This window comes from Pseudorasbora parva, chromosome 7 (genome assembly GCF_024679245.1).
Source record: "Pseudorasbora parva isolate DD20220531a chromosome 7, ASM2467924v1, whole genome shotgun sequence".
NCBI lineage: Eukaryota > Metazoa > Chordata > Actinopteri > Cypriniformes > Gobionidae > Pseudorasbora > Pseudorasbora parva.
Genome location: NC_090178.1, coordinates 27452641 through 27479379, shown reverse-complemented (window position 1 = coordinate 27479379; position 26739 = coordinate 27452641). Strand labels below are relative to the sequence as shown.

At 38.3% G+C, this 26739-nt stretch overlaps 1 protein-coding gene across 1 annotated transcript; it reads right to left on the bottom strand.

The window, feature by feature from the left end:
• Nucleotides 1–1321: 1321 nt before the first annotated feature.
• Nucleotides 1322–26566, bottom strand: gsk3ab (glycogen synthase kinase 3 alpha b). Its single transcript, XM_067448885.1, has 10 exons — nucleotides 26201–26566; nucleotides 21763–21950; nucleotides 19523–19606; nucleotides 19276–19386; nucleotides 19019–19149; nucleotides 15973–16177; nucleotides 15795–15890; nucleotides 9018–9204; nucleotides 3144–3221; nucleotides 1322–3049 (listed from the first exon to the last, which is right to left on the bottom strand). Exons 1-10 carry the CDS (start codon nucleotides 26373–26375, stop codon nucleotides 2985–2987), a joined length of 1320 nt encoding a protein of 439 aa, XP_067304986.1. The 5' UTR covers nucleotides 26376–26566; the 3' UTR covers nucleotides 1322–2984.
• Between the last annotated feature and the right edge of the window lie 173 nt (nucleotides 26567–26739).

Sequence of the window (26739 nt, the reverse complement as noted above, 5' to 3'; positions counted from 1 at the left end):
CATTATGCAAATGAGTGACGTGTTTGTGGGCATGTGTTATACACTGAAGAAAAATAAGATTTACAACGTTTGTCCACACATTTTCTTGTTGTTGTCATTTTCACATATGAAATTCAGTAAACTTCACTAAACTAAGTAAAATTAACAAAGAAAATAAGTAATGTTAACTTGGCAGGTAAAAGTAATTTCTAAAATAAACACTGAACTAAACCACATTTTTCAATTGTAAGCTTTACTTAGAAATATCTACTTAGAAGTAAATAACGCAATATTGTGTAAACACCAAAACTACATAATGTAAATAACAGCACTTGAACACAGAGAGCTCAATACTTGGAACAAAATACAGTGATGGTAACACTTGATGGATCGTTTTGAGTAGAAAATGAACTCAAGATGCCAAGTTACTAAACCTAACAACAGAAGCAAGCAATCATAAAACTGTGCAAATACAGCTGGAAAACAGCACAAAAAATTCCTCCTTATAATTATTCAAACCCCAGTGCATGATGGGAACACCTGTATGAGAAAAGTTAAGTAGTTTTATTTAATTTTAAAATGCTGATATTTATGCTTTAATTACTACATTAAAATACTTAAATCGGGTATGATAGAATATACTTTTTTTCTTGCCTGAACTAACTTTTTCATGTCCAAATTACATGTTTTTTTTCTGTAGTATTTACTTCACCACAAAATTATTTGTATGAGTGTATTTATTTAAACTATATTTGATCAAATTGAGTTGGACCATGAATCAGTTTGAGCTGGGGCTACACATATTTATTGCATGGAAACCCTGCCCTCAATTAAATTGGACAAATTGGAGTGCAGTGATATTTTGAAATATTACAAAAATAACTATTCTCTAATTAAACATTTAAAAATGTAATTTCCTTAATGGCAAAGCAGCATCATAACTCCAGTGTCACATGATCCTTCAGAAATCATATGCGGATTTGCTGCTCATAACATTTTTGATTATCAACGTTTAAATCGTTTGTTGTTTAATATTTTTCTGTAAACCATATTTTCTTTGATGAACATGAAGTTCAAATGAAAAGCATTTATTTAAAACAGTAATTTTCTGTAATGGTATAAATTGTTTTTTGATAAATATAAAGTATTCTTGCTGAATCTTTTTTTTTTTCATACTCACTTTTGAGCAGTAGCATAGTGTTTATGGTTTAATAAAAGTAACAAAACATTTTTTTTTTGCCTTTTGCTATTAAAAATATCTAAGACTTTATGACCTTTAATTTCCCAAAAACATTAAAACAATTGGATGATCCATGAATAAATAAACAATTTAACCCAAAGAGACATTTTATAACTTTATTAATGAGTTTATTATTTATACCAACAAACAAAAACATTGTTTATCTCTCCCTCTCTCTCCCTTTAACCGTTCATCTTTTCACTGATGGGCTGAGCAGCCTGTGTGTGGTGGTAGTGTGTACCTGCCCTTTCCAGAACATTCTATCAGACAATATTCCAGAGTTTGAGATATGAACTTTACACCAAATGACATCACACACAAAACCCCTCCCCCATCAGATTGTTAAAAACAGAATCAGACAGCAATACAATAAATAAAAGGATCAGAATTAACACTGATGAGGAGGGGGAAGGGCAGGGCAGGCAGGCGGGTGGGTGGGTGTTTTGGGCGAGAAAGGAGAGAGAGTAAGAGAAAGACTGAGATATCAGGTAAAAACAAAATTTTGTTCAGTTTCGTCTTCCTCCCTGGACACAGAGAGAGGCTGGGTGAAATGTTATATACAGTTGTATGATGAAGGGATACAGGGAAGGAGGGAGGGCGAGAGAGAGTGAGAGAGATAGAGACCGAAAAAGGCTGGTTTTTTCTCATACCAGCACTGCTCGACTAGGAGAAAATCTAATTACAAGGACAATAGAATAACAATAACAAAAATAACAAAATAAAAGGTACATGGCATTTACATATTAGCAATGAGAGAGGAGAAGAGAGGATGGAAGGAAGAAGGGAAAAGACAAACAGCTCTGTTTCAAAGTCTCATTTGCTAAAAGGTGTGCGTGTGAGCTCATGTATCAATGTGTAACTTGGATGAATATTCATGAAATCCACATTTAATGGGCACGCCAATGTGTAGAAACACTCACGCACAGGTGTAGACTCCATAATGTAAATTCTGTTTTCAAACAGAATGGCTAACACAGCTATTGACGGGATTGACCTATGCGTTATAAGTGTGTGTGCATGCACATGCACAAAGAACTAACAAAATGAGCACATTTCATACTGAAACTGACACACACACACACAAAAAAAAAACAGATAACCCTGTCTTTGCTTATCCGAACAGTTAAATATTCTCCTTAAAATGAAATTAAAACACAAGAGTGTGCAATGATTACTTAAAATTGACATACGCACATATTAAGACACCCGTTACTCATTTTCGTCTCGCCAAAGAGAAACATCACACATCTGGACACACACACAACACTGACATGCTTGCTGCTTTATAAAACACACTGCGGTCCTTGCTTTCGTCCAAGACCTCGTAAAGAAAGCTAAAATGTATCATTTTAAGAGCAAAAACAAATTTAAATGAGCTTGATATTGTATATCATTCTTTAAAATCTCAAATGGATGGCATCTCGGGCAGAGAGCAGTAACTGTGCGGCGCTCTTCCTGCCACTAGGGGGCAGACGTGCCCTGACTGGCCCTTCCCAGTGTTCAAACCTAAAGATGACAATCAACTCAATCATGGGTTGATAATCATACTGAATTTAAATCGACCTCCTGTGATGATCGACGTCATTAATTTGGGCATCACACACACAGAACATGACTACAGATAACACGAGGTGACGAGTGTGAGTGTGTTTGTGAGAGTGGGCAAGAGAGACTATTTGGAGCTGCTGCTGGGAAAGAGAGAGGAATGAGAAAGAAGGGATGAGGAGAGAGGGGTGATGATGTCTAAGTAATGCTGAGGGAAGAATTAGGTGTTGTTGCTCAGGGGTCCCGGTGCTGGACCAGACTGGGCTGGACCGTCTGAACCGCCCTCTGCAGAAAGACGACACAGAGTTATACTTCAGGACATGTGCATTCACAAATCCATACAGACTGACAGGAAGGGTAATGTATGTGCGATCAGTACCGTGTGAGGCAGGTGTCGTCTGCGAGCGAGCATGGGGAGGAATGAGAATGGAGTTCAACTGTGGTTGGATAGACAGCTCTGCAGGGCGAGAGAGACAGAGGTTAGCCATCAATATATGTAGGTGTCAAAACCAAGATAGCTTTGTACTTGCGTCACAGGATGTGAAAGCCGCTTAAAACTGCAGTTAGCCTAATTATGATGCCTTCTACGATTCCTAAAGGCCAAAATGTAATGTGTTGCGACTAGTTCACTGAAAAAAGTTTGCATTACAAAATGTACCCTTTTACCCACTATTTGCAGAGCTCTAGACCAACAAATGGACTAGGGAACCACTGGCTCCTAAAAATTACATCTTTTAGCTGGCAAATTACAGAATCACTCAAGCTAAAAGGCAGCACCATCTATATTAAGTTCACTTTTGTGGATTCATTTTAAGTATCTATCGCAGGCTTCGCAGCGGGAGAATTCACATGGCGATGCATCAAACCATCAAGCTTTCTTTAGGTGTGAGAGTGTACAATACATTGTTCACTATAATACACAGAGTGTGCACTTCAACTCAAAAGTGGCCAGTTTATAGTTAACAAACAGACACTACTATGAGCTGTGATAAAGGGACACACTGATTTGTCAACAGTCAAGGGTGATCTCAAAAGTCATTATTGTAGTGAATTATACCTGAAGTGAATATTTTATGTTTACAATCAACAAAAATGTTTTGTATTTACTCACTATTCAGTAAAGGGGGGGTATCAAAATACCAATTTGATACAGTAAAAATTTTTTTTATTTTAATACATTTTTAAATAGATTCATGTGATGGCAATCATTAATCCAGTCTTCAGTCACATAATCCTTCAGAAATCAATCTAACATGATGTCGCGCTCATTATCAATGTGGACAAGCGTTGCTGCTTGATAATGATCAAAAAAAGCTTTGAGTATATATGCTTTCATCTGATATAATTTAATCAGATTTCTGCTCTGCAATGAAGGATATTTATGTTGCTGTGCAAACCATGATGCCCAAATCGCAAATGAATGACTTATGAACTGGTTCTTATTAGGGCTGTGTGATATTGAAGAAAAATGCCATACCGTGTTAAATAATGAGGTATTCGATATGTGATACAATTTTGTTATTAGTGTGCAAAATGCATTTAAATTATATTTAAAACAAAAACAAAAAACTGCTAATGATACTATTAATGTGTTTCACATTCTTTCTGGGAAAAGAAAGCATCGCTACAACTTCTGAAAGTGATCAGCAGTGTTTTAGCAAAAATGTATGTTATAAATCTGTCAAAATAATTTTAACATCAATGTAAAAACAAAAAAATGTAATGCCAATATTTAAATACCAAAAACTTGTTGTTTGACTTAGTAATATAGTTATATGAACCTAAAACTGAACATCAAGAACACCCAGATAAACAAAAACACCTAAACTAGAGGTGGACAATTATTTTTGTTATTTTAATTGATCTTTGTAATTAAAAATAAGAACTAAAAACCGTAGTCTTCACATGAATTAAATATATACTGAAAAGCTAAAAAGGTTATTCAGCCAAGAGCACAGTAATTTTCTCTTGTTCTTCTGTTGTTTGACAGACAGCATCAGGTTTACTGTATTATTAGCAAGTTTACTGTATTAGCAGGCTGTCACTACGACCTTATGCACGGATCCTATTGGCCCGCATTCGCCTTCTATCCCCAACTGTATCGTTCACTTAAAGCATAACTAACTGTGCTTACATGAATACTCATCAAGACAATTTTTTATACCGTCAAGCAAGTCACATAAGTAACAGTCGTGTGCCCAGTCTAATCTCTGCTAGATGCGTTGACTTAAAACATACACTTTCACAATGTTGAAGTAGCTAATTAAAAATATTCAGATATTGCGCGCTGTTGCGTTATGCATATTGCGATATGTACACTTGCGATATTTCGATATATTGCGCAGCCCTAGTCTAGTCTTATTAACAGGGCTGCAACAACTTATTGATCAAATCGATAATAATCGATAATGGAAATTATCTATAACGATTCTCACTAGGGCTGTCAAAATTGCTCAAAAATGACGTTTGAATATTCCATCTAAAAAAAAAAACACAAAAAAAAATATTCGAACATGTAGTTGCACATTTTGTCAATAACAGGACAAATTAATACATTAATACAGACATAACTACTTGTATAGATAGTTTAGTTTAGTTAAGTTTAACCTCTTAAACTCCGTGGACCCTGTACAGGGACGGTAATGACATCGTCATCTATTTACTTATAATCCATTTTAAATGTCTGTGGAGGAGCTATGATGTCATACGTGGTACCATTTCAAAGCTTAGAGTCTATGCTTTCTGGAGATATGCATCACTTTGGCTTTTGTTTTACACAAAGTAATGTATTTACACTGAATTACTCTGGTGCCATTTCCGCCTGGATTTTGCCGACCCCAATTGAAAAATCTCCTATACACACATACAGTGTTCTAGGTTCAAAATGTTGGTGTCATCTTACAGGAAACCCTTTAAAGTTACATAAAACACAGCTAAAAGTGATAAACATGTAAGTATATGTTGTGTAAGCTGTTGTGTAACCCCCCAAAAAATTAGGCGCTTTTTGATTTTTTTATATAAATACATTTTTGAAAGTGTTTAACTCTGGCCCCGTGTGCTCTAGGAACCTGCAGACAGTTTGGGCTGCTTCCAGCATGTACAATTAATTTAATGACACTGGAATATTGCATTTATATCACTGTATATGATGGTAGTAGGGGGAGGTGGAGGGGGGTAACAGGGTCGGGGGAGGGGAAAAGGGGGGTCATTCCTTCAGACCCATTTGAATAAATCTGTCATCCAACATGACACAGACATACTTATTTTTTCCACTATTTTCTGGAATTTAGTGGAAAGAGCCCAAACTGTCTGCCGGTTCCTAGAGCACACAGGGCCTGAGTTACACACTTTCAAAAATGAATTTATGGGGTGGGGGGGGGGGGGGGGGGGGGGAATCAAGTAGTAATTTTTTTTTTTTGCACATAATGTAGGCTATAGCACAGATATACACTTACGGAAATTGACCACATGTGGTTCTATTAGATCATAAACCATGTTTTTATTATAATAAAACCATGATTTTGCCATAATGATTACCATTTGTATAACCACACAAATACCTAATATATTGTTAAACTATGGATTTGAAGCAAAATTATGGTTCATTTGTGGTTACCATTGAATAACTACAATAACCCTGCTATTTATTTATGTATGTATTTATTTATTATCATTGTTTAATACGTTTGTAATTAACAAAACAAACAGGTTTTTTTTCAAAAAACAGAGAACCACTGCTTTGCTGTGTTCACTTTTTGGTTCATTAGACTTAAATTACCGGTAATTACTGTCTAGTTGTTTGTTTGACAATGCGCAGTTAAGTTAAAGACGTGTTCCTAACCGTAACTAAACAACAGAGCTTTACAGTAATAAATGGCATTCTAATGTAAAAAACTAACAAAAAAACAACAACAACAATTTTAGCATATACAAGTACAGAGTAAGAACTGTAAAACATTTTTTTTAAAGACAATCAGGATCATCAATAATGGCAGAATCAATTTGGAACAAAATAGTTGTGTTGCATGTGACCATTGTATTCATTATTGTAGCTTATTAGAATTCTATTCATGTATTATCATGGTACTGAGTAGGGTTGTAACAATCTAATGTCTAATGATATGTAACATGAAATTCCACATTAAAGATTTCTATTAAAACAACAGCAAAAAAAGACTAGGTACTGTCACACATTAGGCGATCCATGCTTGGATTTATTACAGTTCATCACTGAGAAGGTATGTTTGATGGCATGTTTGATGGCATATTTAGTCGCACAAACAGCACAAGCTGCTCGTGAGACGTGACAGAACACAGGCCGACTTTAATTTGAGCAGAAAATCTCAAATTGAGATGGCTGAAATGCAGCTTACTTGTTTATTGGTGTTTTCAGATCATCTGCACGCAACAGAGGTGAGTTCAGAGCTCACATGCACTTGGTTGCCAGATTGCACATTTGAAGTAAAACACCAGATATGTGTTATTTTAAAGGTGCACTATGGAGCTTTCCGTCCACTGGAGGGCGCCTATTCAAAACAAAATGTAGTTTGATGACGCAACGTGTGAGCGCAGCATCTTGGGAGATGTGGTCTTCTCATCACAGCAGGTGGAAAATAGGACTCGGGCAGAAATCACGTTCATGCATGCGGTTATTAATGTTACTGTAGTCTAAAGCAGAGCAGGACCGAGTGTTATGGACCTGAGCACAGCTGCTGGAGCGATTGTTAAACAAATACCCGCCTCGCGAATACCGGGACTTTTATTATGACGGGACGGGACTCATTTGCCGGGCGCCTGCACAGATCCGCTCTTCCGGTTATGATTTTGAGGTAATGTAGCTCTGTTTATCATATTAGATACATTTAAGTGTGTTCAAAACGTTGTTATGACTTTACTCCGTGCGTTCACTTGTTCACACTGCTAAGAGTAAAGCGCTCCTGCCAAATAAAAGCCAAAACCGAGGGTAACGCAGATATGACGCAATTGACAGGCGACTCCCTCAAATGCAATGTTGAACCGTCCCTGTCCTTAGTTAAAATAGCAATTTTCTCACAATTTACAAATAGTTGGAAACTTCTGGGATATTGTAGGTACTCAACTGAACAAAATATATAACACCGGCCTAGTGGTTTTTGGATATTTTACTGCAAAAATACTACATAGTTCACCTTTAAAGCTACACTATTTAACCTTTCCATGCACTAGAGGGCGCCTATTCAAAACAAAGGCGTAGTTTAATTGAACGCAGAATCTTGGTACATGTGGTCTTCACCTTACAGCTGGTGGAAAAGAATTGGGCTAGGACTTGGCAGAAATCACGTTCATGGATGCGATTATTAACATTATTGTAGTATGAAGCAGAGCAGGACCGAGTGTTGTTGAGTGGAGCAAGGCCTCTGGAGCGATTGTTAATGAGATGAACAACACACGCCTCACGAGCAGCGGGACTTTTATTATGATGGGACACAGTCGCCGGCGCCATTTTCGCTTTTCTGGTCATGAGTATGAGGTAACAGCTCTGTTTATCATATTAGATACATTTAAATGTGTTTAAAATGATGTTATGACATTATCTGTGCATTCGCTTAGCGGCTGCTCTGACACTTGTTGTTCAGAGTAAAGTATTTCTGCCAAATAAAACCGAGAAAAATTATGCAATTTGACAGGCGACTCTCTCAGACGTCCCGGCTCCTTGGTTAAAATAGCAATTTTTTTCAATTTACAAATAGTTGGAAACATTTGGGATATTGTAAGTACTCAACTGAAAAATATATTTAACACTGGCCTAGTGGTGTTTGGATATTTTACTGCAAAAATACTCCATAGTGCACCTTTAACAGAAAAGCTGTGATTGGGGGATTTAATCTGACAACCACAAGCATGAACGCTCCTATTTTTCCCCCTGACAAATAAGTGATTTTGGCCAAGTTTTTAACTACATTTTAGTCTCGCCTTTTTTTTTGCCTCGATATTCAATGTGAATATAGTCACAATTATCTTTTAAGGGTATTTGTGTCATCTCGTCTTAGTCATGAGAAAAAAGGTCGTCAAACATTGTCATTTTGGTTAACAAAATGAATTACTAGTAGACTAATAAATTCAGCTCACTAGATATAAGCAACATCTTTATGTTCTAAATTGCAAGTTCTTCTAATATGTGTGAGATAGAGACAGAGGTAGAGATGAAGAGAGACTGCGAGCATCTGATTAATCCGATCTGAACAGAAGTGGCAGTTCTCTCAGTCCAACTCACCCACAGGGCTGAAGTTGAAGAGTTGGGGAAGTTCTCGGCCATTAGGCAGACGTGCATTCGGCTGGCGCAGCTCGTCAAAGAAAGCGTGTGCACAGGCCTCCAGCGGTGAGAGCCGTGTCACCGGCGTGTACTCCAACAGACGAGAACACAATGAAATGGCTTCAGGAGGGGTCCTCGGCTTAAACACCTAACAAATGCACAGATTCACAGGGAAATGTCACATCTGACCAGTTTAAAAATAAAAGATTTTCATCTACAGCATAGAGTATCGATTAACCTAGTGATGCACCAAAATTTCAGCAAAATATTTTTTTGGGAGGGCCAAACTGACTGGCCGGAACTGTGACAGTACATTAGTCAGTCTATTTTGTGCACACAAGCTACAATATGTAAACATGTCAGCTGTGGGAATGCAAGGGTAGGCCTGTCACGATAGTCAATAAATCAATTAATCGCACGATTAAAAATTAGCTCGATAATTTTTCTGGATGCGATAATTTCCATTTGCATGCTTATTTGTTTTCCTCGTCTCTCTCGCTGACTGCGCGCCTCGTTCGTTCGGGCAGGTGTTTATACACGATGCGCACACTGAGTGCGGCGTAATGAGATGTCATGCTCGGCCAGATTCGCCTCAAACTCGTGCTTCTTCGGTTGTGGAGACACATAGTTACAAAATTTGATGTGCACACCGCCAAGCGAAATGGGGTTTTGCCGCGCACACCCTCTCGCTCATCCAGACACATCGAGTATAAACAAGGCTTAAAGCTACACTGAAGTTGGCAGTTTGATAAACGCAAGTTAATTCTTCAGTTCAATCTTTGTGTGTTAAAAAGGCACTTAAGTTCCTGTAGATAGCAATACCTATTCTCCTTTTTTTGTCAAATAAATGAAAAGCATGTCATCAATGTCTTCTCTCTTGCCATTTCAAAATCTCACCAAGCTTTCCTCAGAGATGGTCAAGTTCAGTTTGTGCATTACACGATATGAATTTTTTTTTAACTTCTGTATCCTAAATTTCAGATAATTAAGCTATATATATATTCCTAGTTGCACTGAGGAAAAGACAGGAGGAAGAGCTAGAGGTAGCAGAGCTGAAGATGTTGAGGTTCTCTTTGGGAGTGACGAGGATGGATAGGATCAGGAATGAGTACATCAGAGGGACAGCACATGTGAGATGCTTTGGAGACAAAGTTAGAGAGGCCAGGTTGAGATGGTTTGGACATGTTCAGAGGAGGGAGAGTGAATTCATCGGTAAAAGGATGCTGAGGTTAGAGCTGCCAGACAGGAGGTCAAGAGGAAGACCAAAGAGGAGGTTTATGGATGTAGTGAAGGAGGACATGAAGGTAGTTGGTATGAGAGAAGAGGATACAGAGGATAGAAATAGATGGAGGCAGATGATTCGCTGTGGCGACCCCTGAAGGGAACAGCCGAAAGAAGAAGAAGAAGATCATATGCTGAAGTACATTTCTGGAGTGTTAACGATTAAAGGAAAAACCAACAACGAGCCATATACAACCGAAAACCGTGACCCTAAAACCGGGATACGAACCAAACCGTGGGTTTTGATAACATGCCACCCCTAATATGCACCTAAAACACAATCACTTTGAAAAGGTTTACCTGCATTATTATGCCATTATCATTATTTTAGATGAAATTGGTCTCAGAACGACAATATTATCGTTTATCGCAATAATTTCTCGGCCAATTTATCGTCCAGCAAAATTTGTTATCGTGACAGGAATATGCTAGGGCTGGGGTGACAATATCAATTACTCAGATTTGATGAATATCCTTTTAATGAACCACAATCTTTTTAGTGCTGTTATCATTTGAGGACAACACGTCACTAAACATTATTTGTAGTGCACCAAAAGCTGTTACCTTTGATGTTAGGGGTAACGGTACACAAATCTGTTGGTTCGGTATGTACCTCGGTTTTGATGCCACGGTTCGGTCCGATTTCGGTACAGCAGTTTTGCTAAATTGCTTTTTGTTTATTTTTATTCAACAGTGATATATTGAAAAAATTTGTCTGTCCTTAAATTAATTCAATTATAACAAAGTTTCTTAAAGATAATGCTGTAAACTATATACGGAGTCCTTACTTAGGCTACAAATTGTAATATTAAAGGTTAACAACAGAGCCTAACATTTAGTCTCAATTCATTTATTTTTAGATATAATAATAAACACTCATAAGCTTCAAAAGGCAGTTTTTGCATTAATTTCTAAATATAATTATTTATTTATTTTTCTCCAATTCAATGTTGAAATATAAATAATTTATACACGGCTGTCAAATCATGACAGATTAAACATGCATTAAATAAACAAGATATCACTAACAGGTTAAGTAGAATATAATGGCTAATAAGTGCATATGAACTAACAGCTGTGGGGTGGACACTGAATGACTTGCTCGAGGTAAATGTGATGCTATGGGACATTGTTCTCAAGCTGTTGTCTTTCCGCGGTTGAAACACCGATTGAGCAATTACACAACATATTATACATTTCAGTAAGTTTTAATGTATACTCAACATACCTTAAGAGATATTAATTCATGTTTATTCTTTAGGAAGAGATGATCGCGTTCACTCACGCGCTGCCAACGTTTTAACTGACGTGTACTATACTGTGATCAATCACACCACATTAAAAAGTGTCAAAACAGCATTTATCGTTTGAATTTTGTGATGAAATGGCCTGAATACCTAATATGTTCGTGTGAGGACTCGGATTTAAGTATGTTCTGCGCTTAAAACAAGCTGACTGTTAGCTGTTAAAGATTGCATTCGGTACACACGTGCACCGAACCAAAAGCCCTGAAACAGTTCAGTACAAATACATGTACCGTTACACCCCTATTTGATGTACTTTTGAAACATTATGAAGTCTGAGCTTTAAAATTTCATCAACTCAAATGAAATTCAAACAATGCTGTTTTGGCACTCTTTAAAGGTGGGATAGGTAGGACTGATCTAAAACACTTTTGTCCAAATTTGTTTAAACTTTCTTTATAAGTCAATACATAATTAAAATGTAAGTACTCTGAAAAGGAGAGTATAAAAATCGAGTGACTCTAGACTTTTTAATCTGCAATAAACACCGCTCATTATTTTCATTCGGGACGAAACAAATGATTGGCTTGGGCGACTGTCACTCTCTCTCGCTACCATGGCGACCACCGCTTTCGCTACAGGATCTGCCCACATGCGCGCGCTCGTTTGATTTGAGCAGTTCAAGAGGCAAGAAACCTAGGCAAAATAATGGCAGAGAAAGAGCATTCAAAATTCACAGTGCAGGATTTACAGTCAGCGAAGGCAAACAATGCAAAAGAGGAAGATAGCACGAAAAAAGGCAATGCACAGAAAGTCTTTGGATAAACAAAGAAATCAAACGCGAGTAAATATCTGCGTGGCTTTTCAACGATGGTTAGAACTGAGGGACCTGAAAAACGACTCATTGCTGGCTGTATTTCTGCTGGACAGGTCATCTTTCATTTTGATTATACATTTTTTTGGTTTATGTTTTCATGTAAAAGCTAGTACACCGCATCCAGGAACTTTTTTTTAAACTAAGTTAGCTTTAGCTACTACTAATCAACAATTCTTTCATCATGGAAACTCTTACATGCAAAACACAGTATATGTTATGAATCTTACACGAAATTCATCTTCATTACAGTATAACTGATGTTATTGGAAAAACATGCTGCTACCCGTTTTCTTTGCCTTATAAATATAACTAGCTCGTTACCAAATCAAACAAAAATAGATTTTAAATTTTACCAGTATCGGTATTCCAGCTTGATAGTGAGTACTAAAAGTCATCTTATTTGTTTATATTCATATTGATAAAGTTTGATTTTTTATTACATGTGATTCTGACATAGTCACTACATGCACACTGCTCGTCTGAGGTAAATAATGCGTCTTCCAGCTGAGCGCGGTCAGTGTAGCGCGTTTATGTATTTTGGGGGCGTGGCTTTAGAAAGAGCCCAGAAGGGAGAAGGTGGAGTGGATGGAAATAATGAGCTGTCTTTAAAACAGTTGTGAGAGGTCTACAGACACTCAAATTTTATACTTTCTTTTTCAGAGTACTTACATTTTAATTATGTATTGATATATAAAGAAAGTTTAATCAAATTTGGAAAAAACATTTAACCAATTCCTACCTATCCTACCTTTAATGGTGCTTAAAAGCCGCCTCATGGCCGTGTCACGCCGCCTTACTACATTGTCACTGCAGCTGCAGACTTGTGAGAGTATTCACACCAGAAGCACTTGTACTGTCATGTTGATGCATCACCAGTTTAACCTTCTGTAAAGACTAGAGGTTGAACAACTTCCATTTTTTTAAAGTCGACATTTATGTGATGAAAGTCGAGTCGATGTCGACTAGTCACTGATGACGTCATTAATGAACAAATAAGACTGAACCTCGAGCTGAGACTCGAACTCGGGTCTTCTTGTGCCCAGGACAGCTATGGCATACGACACAGCGCTGCTCATAAGGTAATTAATCCTACATAACCGCTTTTGTATCAGTTCTTTTGTCTTATGGTCGTTATAGTTCTCACAGATTTCTGCTTTTTCTGAATAAGATGCAAATAAGTAGCACAATAAAGATTACATGTATATAGTGCATTAATGAGTAACTAATTCTACCTGCCAGCGTCTCTCTACTAATAGTGAAGCTGTGGGTTTTAGTTATCAAGAAATATATGCTAGAACTTTTCAGTTTCTAAGCTTTTTTTACTGATAGATCACAGAACACAGTGTTGATAGATTTCTGCGCTACTGAATGGTTTTGTGAGGCACGCGATCTCCACGTGATGTGCGATCGGCTATGTGTGTGTTCCAATGCAGACACATTAGTTTAGCGCGATGATTAACTTACGTGTACAATAAGCCTGCATTATCCTGATAAACTTTGAGCATCCAGATGGTATAATCAAATGTGTCTTGTGGAGAGCTCACAGAGTATGCATTTATTTGTCATTTTTAACTGTTCAAAACAGAGCCTGCGTGTCAGGAAATTGTTTATTCTGTTGCGCCCTCTATAGGCCTCTAAAAACCCTCTTAAAGTGTCATGACAGAGCATTAAGGTCGACTAGTTGACTAGTCGGTGCAACCCCTAGTAAAGACCTAAAATGTTTCTTTCTTACCCCTTTTCCACCAAGGCAGTGCTGGTGCTAAATCGGAGCCAGAGCCTAGTTTCAAATCGGTTCTTTGTGTTTCCACAGCCAAAGCACCAGCTCCGAGCCAGGAAAAGTGGTTCTTAAGTAACACCAAAACATTGCTGGGCTAGAAGTAAGAACCGCTTGCGTCACCGGCTGGGGGCGGCGTTACCGTGACCAACAAGATGAACACAAACCTGTGACCGCCATTTTTTCAATAGCAGCTAATCAAGCTAACAGCTGCTGGATTGTAATCTCCGTCTATACAAATCATGGAGAGCTGCACAAATGCGTTGGATTTGCGGCGTTTTAATGCTGATGTAGGATCATAAAGCCATGAGCCACTGAGGGAAGGCTTGTTCGAGATGCATCGGCGCGCGCTGTGCAGACTGATTGCGTATGACATCAAAGTAGAGCGAGCGCCAAAGGCCCCCTTATGCTTTTGAATCGCTCGCGCAGTATTTGGATATCATATGTGGGTTGGTCTGCGCAGCGTCAATGCATTAGATAGAACACGCCTGGAAATTGTGTGTGTGTGTGTGTGTTTCCCGCTGCCTCGCTAGCAGTAGAGTCCTGCAACGGGTCGGGTACCCGCGGGCATAAAAGTGGCTAAAACAGGTGGATTGTGACATAAATTATAAAATACACGGGCGGGGTGTGGGCGGATAATTAATTCCGTGCGAGCGGGTAGAAGCGCGGATGAAAAATATGTGCAATATTTTTCTGTGCTGTGGCAAGGCGGAGGAGCGAGCGAGACCGGGGCGTGATGGCGAATGAGTGTCACCTGTGAGCCACACCGGTCTCAAATCCTCTCACGAGGAAGCTCGGCGGCATATAAGGACGAGAGATCACCAGACCTGGATTTTACGTTGAGTTGTGTTTGTTTTATTATGTGTGTGCGTGGCAGATGTCCGTGAGGGGCCGCGTTACTTTCGCTTTGTTTGGTTAAGTCTTTTAAATGTTCGCCGGTTCTCGAAAAACGATCAAAACGATCCGGTCGTCCTTCTTCCCCCCCAAACATACTGTATTACAATTTCTATGTCCAATTTACCATTACACATACACGCAACAACTATTTGCCATTTGATCCATCACGTCACCACCACTGTGACTTTTGTTGATGCCACTCGTAGCCCAGATGGAGCGAGCGTTGCAGGATAAGCAATGGATGAAGTAAAAGTAAAGTTGGAGAGTGAAGTATATAAAATTGTTGACAACGAGTCTATAAAGGCACTTTAGCCTGTTTCTTTAGCCCATTCATGATGCTGTTGATGTTGAGAGAAGTGCAATATTAAAAAAAATAAAGCATTTTAATTGAAATGATTTTAGCGTGTGTGATTTATTGCGGGCAGGGATCGGGTAACGGGCAAATATTAACGGGTCTGGGATGGACCCGTGCAGGACTGGTATGACGTAAGACCTGGCTCTGTTGTGGCTCTTAGCATGTGGAAAAGAAAACGGTTCTTAGAAGGCTCTCAAGTCGAACCAACTTAGAACTGACACTATCACTGGCTCCGAACTAGCACCCGGTTCATTCTGGTGGAAAAGGGGTATCTGTGAGCTAACTGAGAACCAAGCAACAGGTGCTATACCTTTGTCCAAGGGTGTGCTTTGATCTGTGGGAATTTAAACTCTGTGTAGTTGGGGTTCATCTCTCGGATCTGTTCTCTTGTGGGGGTCCCCAAAACCTGCCGAGGGTGGACGGAGAGAGAATTATGAAATTTTTTTAATTTACTCTTAAAAATAAAGCATTGCAGATTTTCCACGCACCTTGATGATCTCCACTAGCTGGTCCACTCCACTGTCACCGGGGAATATGGGCTGTCCCAAAAGCAGCTCTGCTAATACACAGCCGGCTGACCAGATATCAATGTTGGATGTGTAATCCGTGGCTCCAAATATTAGCTCAGGAGCGCGGTAATACCGCGAACAGATGTATGACACATTGGGCTCCCCACGAACTAATTGCTTTGCACTGTGGAGACAAAACGATGAGAGATTATAAATGTGTCTTTCACACTGGGCACGTTTGCTGCGTTTCGAGTGTGATTGTTGCAGTTTCGAGTGTGATTGTGTCACACAAACTTTATTGTATGTGTCACATGAAGGGGTCTTTTGCTGCTTGCTAACAAACTCTTTAAAGGAGACAGCAACAATTCAGAGTATTGAATCTCGATCGGATACCAACGCAATTCACCTAATGGTTTTGAACTGATAATCACTTGTGTGTTAAACACAATATAATAAATACAGACAGCTTCATTATAAAAAAAAATCAATCTATGACAAAAATACTACTTGGTGGATAAACTAGATTAGTGCATAATTCAGCAGCAAAAGTTCCTCTAGAAAAATCACAATAACTGTATAAACTATAAACATTTACTGAAAGAAAAAAAAAATAGTGGGGAACTAATAAAAGTGCAGCTTTTTAACGATGCAGCAACATTATAGATGGGGCAGTACAAGAAAGGCTATTAATAATCTTTCATTGTGCAAAATTATTCTAATACGGAAGACTCCAATGAAGAGCAGCACATATTGCTTATGCGCGTCCTGTGCGCAGCATGATGAACATGGGCATGGGGGCACAACGCTGCGCTCCATCTGCATTGAAAAGTTCAAAACACAAAGGGAAGAGATATTGACGAGTAATGTATGTATTAGGGCTGCAACAATTAATTGAAATTGAACCACAAACGATATTTGGGTAATGTGTGATTATGAAAGCTTAAAGGCTGTGTGATTTTAATGGAATAAATAAATGCCCAGTGTTAGTGAAGAGCGGCTCTGTGATCAGGAGTAAACAATGCTCCGTCTGAAAGACTGCGAGTTTGAGTCGCTTATAACGTGCGTTTGAAAAAGCAACAGTCAAACATCTTCACAAATTAGTGAAGCGTTCATAAACCTCTTCAACAAAAGACAATGTTTAATAACATGTTAACTCGCTTCATATTGTCAGTCGAGTGTTTGTGAGCTGATGTGGCTTCTCATCACAGAATGAGGCCGATGATTTTTTATTTTATAGTATTCTATACAGTGATGAAGTAAAACAGTGATGTCAATCAGCACTGCATTATAATATACTTTATTATTATGAAAATACCTTAGACGGCCTCAAAAAGAACTCAAATGCACCATATTTTGCTGCAGTGATGTTTGTCGTCATGTTTAATCAAATAGTTTCTATCTTCTGTTTATTTATCCTACAGCGTTAGCTTCACATAAGGAAAGAGTTATGTGAAGACATTTTTTTAATTTTTTTACAATAACTCCTTAGGCTTAGACCTTTCTAATGTTTTAGTCATAGGCTGTCTGCATATTAATACGTAACCCAGCAGTTTTTTTTGTAAAATACGTTTTCTGTAACATATTACTATAATTAATAATAATAATAATAATAATTAGTATTATTATATTTATTCTGACATACTCTATTTTTTAGTTTTTATTATGAAAATGTTATTGTAATGGTAATTTCTTTTTTATATAGTTTTTGCAGTAATAATAATCATAATTATCAAAAATAATCATATTATTTTTTAAATAATATTTTAAATCGCAATTTGAACCAGAATAAATCACAACTACATATTTTCCCCAAATGATGCAGCCCTAGTATGCATCTATGCTGTATTTTTTGAGCCTTTTCTTTTAACAGTTTAACATTTCAGTTACTGTGCATGTGAAGAACAATACAATCTCTAGTACAGTGTTAATTAAGTAATTAGGTAAATGCTCAGTAATAAAATAAGAACTTATAAACAAATGACAATAGGTCAATAAAGTTACATATACAAACAGTGCTTTAGGTTTAAGTAGGCTACAGTTTGTTTTCTCTCCTGTAGTTGTTTTTTGTTTAACATTAACGACAGACAGGAGCGGGTCTAGGCTAGATTTGGTTGCTTTCACTATAAAAAGTAATGTACACTTACAGTAATGTGTAGATACAATACTGACAAACGACATAACCGGCAATATGGACATAGGCATAATAATGTGCATTTGATCATTCAAGGGTATTGGTATACTCGCGCGAGCAACAGGCGGCAAAATGCTTGCACAAAATCTGCAGCTGGTCTGAAATCGGTCTGTGTGTCAGTGCTGAATTGAGTTTGGGGTTTACATCGCTTTTATTAACTTTTTTTAGTGCTGTCAGGCATGTTGTACATTTATTTGGTCATTATGCGAGACGGCAGGTGTAAAAGATTGCCGAATCGCTTTCGCGTTCACGGAACAGTTAGCTGAAGAATAAAATCCTTATGCGTCAGTGGTACAATCCAAAAGAGAATAACAGGAAAGCTGATTGGCTGCAATATTAGCTGCATGTTGGTCTAATTTTTAGTTGTGATACAGTGAACTATAGTTGGACTAGTGAAAGAAAGAACTACACGGAATAAACACACACACCCTAAAGCTGTTAGGAGCATTTCAATGAGCAATAGAGATAGCGTTACATGGACGTAGGAAAATTAAGACCTGTGTAAAATTATTTAAGACCCAGAAATCAATACTTCAGTGACTTTTTAAGACCTAAAATTTTGATGTTGAAATTTAAGCCTTAAGACCCCACGGGTACCCTGTTTAGAGCAATTTATTGTATAAAGTGCTATTAACCCGACCTGATTTGACGGCAGTGCAAAACGCTGCCCCTAGAAGCATTAGGATGTTCGCTAACTGTATAGGCTTCCCCCTCCAGGCATTTTATATATTTTTTCCCCAAGCAAAGAGCTAAAAAGAACTTTGTAGCAAATTGGGGCCTAAAGATCAGTATATATCTTAAACATGCCACACAGAGAAGTGTCAGGACACACACCTGCCAAAGTCACACAGCTTGAGTACAGCTGTGTCTGGGTCCACCAGGAGATTCTGTGGCTTGATGTCTCTATGGCAGACGCCTTGGGAATGAATATACGCCAGACTGCGAAATAACTGATACATATACACCTGAGATAGAAAGACAGAAAAAATGTGGGGGGTGGAACGACAGAGAAGAGAAAGATGTTATTGTTTACTGTCCATGTACATATGAATAGGCACAGTAGCAGCAGTCATAATAACACAGAGACTTACTTTGACATAGATAATGGGGATGGTGGTCTTGGACTTGTTGAAGTGGCGTGCCACCCTGTACACGGTTTCTGGTACAAAATCAAGCACCAGATTTAGATACACTTCATCTTTCTGAGGAGAAAGCGCGAGAAGAAAATGCAGATTAGATTGGCCAAGAGAGATAACATTCTTCAAACATATATTATTCAATATGACAAAACGATATCGATGGGATATAAAAACAGAAAGGTTGGACAGAAAAACCAACCTTTTCCCCACTGGAGTAGAAGAAGTAGCGTAGCCTGACAATATTACAGTGGTCCAACTTCCTCATTATCTGTAGCTCACGGTTCTGTAGCGAAAGAAATGATGTGTGAAGGACAGTAAAAGCATGCAATGAAAATCAAACATCCATCTTATTTAATGCATTCATCTGTGAAAATGTGTTGCTCTGACTGTGCAGCCCATTTAAAACTAGTGCTGCACTATCAATCAAACTAAAACGCACTGTAAAGTTGAAGGCTGTACTCCATACGTTCTGTAAGATACTACACACACTCATGATTCAGTGTTTTCACACTCAGAGTGGTTCCATTTACATTTGATATTAACACGCGTCTCAGGTCTGTGATTAGACAGATTGCCATTTAAAGCTTTACAAGTGCTGTGAACAGCAAGTACTCCAAGCTCACATTTAAATAACTTTTTTTATATTTTTTATATATGTTTTTACCAAACGTAAAAAAATGCAGAATATTAAGTTTTGCATACAAAATGAGATTAAAAAAGCCTGTCAATTACATATAGAAACACAAAGAAATTATGACCGCAATATATTACACTACATTTATAATTGTATATTGAATAATAATAATAATATATACACTGTAATATTGAATAATAATAATAATAATAAACATTACATTGCAATAATCGAATATTTAAGTGAAAACATTTGTGACTGATAGCCTATTACAATTAAAGCAGCACTTGGCAACTTTTGCTCTCGGGGTCCCCCTACAGTTGGGAAAAAATAATGTCCTCAACTACTGTCATAAGCTCTGTCATCCTACAACAGGGGATGCCATCGCGCGTGCATTTGTTGACATGACAACCCTGGTCGCCCTGAACTAGTGATGAGCGGGTCGTCTTATAACCCGCGGACCCCGTATGTCTATTTAATGGTCGCGGGTGCGGGGCGGGTTGTAAAAATATATACAGTGGTGCGGGCCAAATAACTTCATAAAAGCGTCCCCACGGGTTGGTGCAGCACTAACAGTTGAACACTGCAGGAGGAGTTCACATGCAGGTGTTCTTCTGGCGGCGTGTGTCGTGTGAAATGTCTTCATCCCAGGTACAGTCAGTGGCATATGTTTCAGCATGTCATATGAATATAATTTCACAGGTTTTATTTTTTTCAAATGCAAAATAATCACTATGCTCACGTCTACAAGCCAGCGTCATTATAATAGTCTATTGGTTACCGTTTTACAGAATCTATGATACTTCAATTCAGTGTTTGAGTGGTAGGTAATCACCATAACAAGCAGGACAGCATCGCTCGGGCACGCCTCCTTCAGCTCACGCCGACGAGCAAACGCTGGTCCAATGTTGATCCTCGTCCTGCCTTTAAACAGACCACTTTTTCGTTTCCTCTTATTGCTGTCCTCCAACAAAACCTTTTCTTTCTTATTTGTCTGTGCTGCTTCGGACATGACTATATTATCCGACGAACAAAGTTGGGCTCGCACATCCGAATTTAAGGAAGTGTGGATGTTGGTGGAAGTGTCGAATTTTGTAGTTCTTTTTGTTCTCGGGTTACTACCCGAAACCCGAAGTTTAAAAGTACGAATAAAAAGGATACAGACCCCATCAAGCTATGGCAGACATGTCATTCAACCTATTGTAAGTCGATGTATCATCACAAGAGTCTTGAAAATATATTTTGAAGGTTGAAAAGTTACCTAGTGCTGCTTTAAAGGCGATCAAAAAAAGACCCAAGTTCATTTTTAAGCATAGGTACAATGTCTATAGCAGGACAGGAAACCTGAACCTCTTTCAAATAGACCTTAAAGTGAACCAAACTAAATAAATATTATATATATCAAAAAATTGGTTCACTTTAAGGTCTATTTGAAAGTGGTTCAGGTCTTCTGAAATTGTAAAGAGCAACACTTCCTCAAGGCAGCTGAGTCTTGACAAAACAACTTACTTTGGAGTCATAAGGCATTGCTTGCCACTTTGTATTTTTTTGTACAAGCTGTTGAACATTAAAGGGGGTGCTTTGGTGAGATCTTAAGACTTTTTGTTCTTTTAGATTTGAAATCCAAGCAAAACCAACAAAATAATAATTACAACGTGCCTGTAGCAGCCTGATTTAAAAGCCCTGTAGCATTACAAGTAAAAACATTCCATTTTGTCTTGTGTGTACATGAATGTTTTATACATTTTTAGGGTGTTTTATTATTATACGGACAATAGCTTGCACATGCAAGTTATAATACTAACCTTAAACCTCTTATCCTGAAGCACCTTCTTTATGGCCACCATCTCCTGGCTGTCAATGAGTCGAGCCTGGTACACCACTCCAAACGAACCATTCCCGATCACTTTGATGTCTGTGTATGAAACCTCCTGAGGACGGTCAGGACCCTGCCCTGGTGTGGCTACTACCGTTGTCACTTTCCCACTATCCCCTAAAGACAATTGGTAAAAAAAAAGGTCACCAACTGAAACATCTGACTGTTATATTAATAGATATTAAACCACACAATCCTGTGATAGCATGTAGAACCTGCATTAAATGCTATATAGGGGTCGGCAACCTATGGCAAGCAGAGGGATAAATTACAACAACAACAAAAATGCACCTCCGGTCGTGTGACTGGTTTGTTGGATCTTCTCATAAGCACATGTTAAAATATTACACTACAGCTCCTAACTTAATAAAACAGGCTGTGTGACCATGAGGAACGATTACCTCAAAAAGGCACATCCACATGTAATTTTTCGAGGGACACACACCTCTTTAGCTAGTCACATGTGTGTGATTATCATACATGCTGCTGATCAATGTCAGCATGTGTGCCATAAGTTGCCGAACACTGCTCTATATGAATGCTGTCACTTATTAAACATCTATGTTGAACTGAAAGTGATAAAATGACAAATTCTCAAAAAATCCCCAATACTCAAAATAAAAGAAATCCTCAAAAACAGTGGCAGAAATCTGAACATATACCTTAATGCTCATGGTTTAATCCATGCTCATATGAGATTGACTAATAATTGATTTCACAAATATTATCTTTTTTCTACCCCTTTGTTTTTTTTTGTAATATTGATATTACCATCGGTTGGTCTCTAGATTCAAGATTCAATAACCATTCAATTCTTCTTCAATTCTTAAAAAAAAAATTCCATTAATAAATTTGTCAATCTCAGTTTTTCTGTACTTTTACTTATATTCTAGCTTCCATCAAAATAATTTGACAACTGCACTGTATGAAGAAAAATGTAACATTTATTTTTAAAAATTTGCATTAATTATTGCTCCACTTGGAAAATAATAATATCTCTGCGATAAAATGCAGCATTTTGGCTAAAGCTACCGCCAGGGATATGATCCCATTCATTTTCAATGGAGCGCTGACGACTTCCGGCGACACGAGCGACAGTGAATGCTGTCGACAGAATGTAGGCACGTCAAGCGACAGCAGACACGCAAAAAAAAAGCAGAAATTCCAACTTCATGCAAATGAGCAGCGAATTTCACAAGCGACATCCAACAGGAGTCAAGAATGTCAGTGGAGCTTACGTCACAGCCTCGAGTGCAGGCAAGACATGACAGGACAGAGTTTCGGAGTGATTTTATATGATTTGACTAAGCACATACATGGATATAGGCCTAATAAAATGATGCCTGGAAAAGAAACTGTTGACAGTCTTAGAGAGTTTGATTCATACATTGATAGTCTGTGTGGTTATATGATGCACTGAACAGTTTAGCACTGCTGCAGATCATTTTACAGTTTCTCCTGCATTATGTTGATTATTAGTGACAAAAAAACTGAATATTTGCCAAATTCGAAAGACGTTTCAGTAATTTTGAACAGTATGAGGGAGTTTAATATGTTGATTGATCGATAACCTGGTTAATGATTCCATGTACTGAGCACTGCTGTGGTTTACCACAACACTCTCCAACAGCAGGATGCTACTTTTAATTCTTTCTAGTTTCATTCCTAGTCAAATTAGAATGATATCTATGTATTATGTATCATTTTTTATTTCATTTCCTTAAGATATGGCCAAACGTGCAGTCTACCAATAACATTAGAGCGACAGCACTGGAAACAGCCACATACAGCAACAAAGCGGCTGGTAGTGTGAATGGGGCTTAAGACAACCAGACTATGGAACATTTTTACATGGCACTATAAATGAGTGCAAAATATCATTTGTGTTCTGTGAGAATTGTGTGATGTCCATGTAGTCATTGTATGCGGCAGGATTTGTGTTAGACAAGCTCCTGTAAAGCTTTACTGTAAAAACAGTAAAATGGCGCTGACAGTATTAATTATGAAGCTAACATGTAATTACACCTTTACAAACATGAGTAACACTTCTAATCAAGTCGGTGATTTGAAAAGAGAAGTCACATTTATGATTCTGTTATTGTGCTTTGCAGGCTTTTTGAAGCCTGAACTCACCCGTGGCCATTTATTGTAATTGCATAAGAAATGGTTATCAGCACATTCCTCAATTTCTCATGTTCCATGAAAGAAAGTAAAGTTCGGATCGACACAGAGGTGAATAAATGGTAAACTATTCCTTGAAACTACTCAGGCATGCCGAGAGGCTATTAAACACATGAAAATATTGGGTCTGTGTTAAACAAACAGTTAACCAGTGTTAGATCTTTTTTAACTCATTGGTGCCCTCTTATTCAGCATGCTATGCCTTTTTGCCACTCCGTCTGACAGGTGTTAATAGTAATCCAACACCCATGTTTAGATGCGTGTCCAAACACAACACAACGACGAGCAGAGCTTATCACTAGAAATAGCAGGAACACCCTTAAGACCGTTTGAACACGGGTGGAGGATGAGAAAGCTCAAATCTGACCGCATTTCCACCTGTGGACAAGAGCAGACCTGGATAATGGGGATGCCTGGAGACAAAAAGCCATAGGGTGATGTTTGTCCGTCAAATCCTGTCAGTTCCGATTTAGAGAAGGAATGACAGATTGACCTAAACAAACGTTTCATTACAAGGCAAAATTATTATTTGCTGGATCAAAGCAGAACAGACAGCTGTTGTTATTTCTGCTATTCAGATTTTTATTTTTCCATCAGAAAAACATTTCAAGTGGGCTCCAGGACACTGTGGGTTAGTGACCAGTTAACACGGCTATCACAAAAAAAGTTTTAATGACAATTTTATGATGGAAACACCTAAATTAATGTGGATATATTTTTAATCAGGTAGACAAGCTCATTAACTATGAGGGAAACATTCACAGAATAAACTGCTAAACCAGTCATGTGACAATAATTATCTTAAAATCATCATCAGATAGAACCTGAACCGTTGTGATTCTGAAAAGCCAGAACCAAAGCTGGTTATTAAAATACCGGCTAGTATTACCGCATATGATGTGAGAGAGAGATACAGGTCATTTAAGCGAACTGTCTTGTGTTCCATGATCATGTTTATGCCACTTAGCGGCTTTCAGTGACGCACTGAATGATGATTTTACCTTTGCTTCCAGCAGAACTGTGTATATATACCTCACATACTTGCAAATAAAAATCTAATAAAAGACGTATTACAAATACATAATGGAAACTCGACTGCATTTTCCCTGATAAAAATGTGTGGCTAAAATGTATCAAGTTTTTGTGAGTGCAAATGTCAGCAGGCCAATTAAAAAATGGCTACTAGGCTGAAAAACATGTACACAAAAACAGCCATGGCTGTTGTATGTTGTAACTACTGGTTCAAGGTTTCTCAGAGGACCGTGGGTTACAGTCGTACAATCCACCCACCCACTTGATCTCCCCTCAATCCTAGTAATAACACCCATCACCACTTCCCATGGAAATCCAGCAGTCAGCACCAGTGCAGATGAACGCTGCTGCCAGCACTGCAGTCACTGGGAATCATTTATAGAGCACCAAATGAAGAGGTTTATGCCTCTAGGGAAACCACTAGTTTTTACAGTAGTCCAACCACCAATTTACAAATGGTCATTTTTCCCCTTATAGGACGCAGTGCTTCAATTCAAGACTTTGGTATGATAGCTCTATTAGATTGCGATTAGTGAGTCTTTTAACATTACATTAATAATGAGTTACATATATTGATTCCGATATATTCCTTTAAATCATATGAACAAGCAAAACAAGACTTTGATACTCTCTAAGTTTAACATAAATAATGTCTCGTTCCGATTAACGTTAAGGATATTTATGATGCGATCAAATGCATCCAGGGCAACAGACGATATTTAAAGTATATGCAGAATAGAAGATACAATCTGTTAGATGTTATGCTAACTGAGCTTTGTTGCCAAGCGAGCATATCTTGAAGAACACGACGTCTAAAGATCCTACAGACAACGAATCATATTTTAAAACAGGGCTCAAAAGGCCAAAAATCTGATGCACCTATATCGATCATAACAGATGTGTTTAGTCCTCTTTCTGATGAAGGATTGTCGAGCTAATGAAGTTAGCGCAATCAAAGCCCTTGATCCGTCTACAAAAACAAGCTCACGTTAGCTTAGCCAGTTAGCCGCCTAAAGTAGGTTAACGCGATCATTACAAAATAATCAAACAAATTAATGAGCATCATGCTATACGGACTAGCACTTCGGCTTTTATTGGTCTACTATCGTCACATTTATTGGGATTGTCGCGGGATGTCATTAAATGATACTCACTGCCCAGCTTTAGGTTTCCGAAAGCAGACGAACTCCCGGCTGAGGCCTGCGCGCCCCCCGTCTTTCCTGAAGAGCTTCCACCGGCGACGGCTGATCCGGCGGCGGCTGCAGCGGCTCCCGGGATCCCCGGAGGCTCAGCAAACGAGCTAGTCCTGGGCCGCCCGCTGCCGCTCATATCGGGTTTCGTGTGTGCCAGAGCGGGGGTAAAGAGTGCCGATAGACTGGCCCAGGCGCGTAGTGTATATGTCAATTTAAACAACAATAATCGTTAAAAAAAGCATCCCTGAACTATTCTATCTGTAAGGTTGTGCGCCTCCTCTTTCTTCTGTGGCTGGGCAACTGGAGCTGACGCACAGTGACGCTCTGTGAGCATTGCCTTTTGGGTAATGAAGTTCAACAACGCTCTCACGTGCACAGATCCTGCAGCACAAGAATGACCAGCTTTTCGTTATTTCTTCATGCCAAGGACCCTACAAATATAATACTACAGATGTATCCAAAATTAGGCCTTTTATATTATCATTGCAGTAAAAGAAACA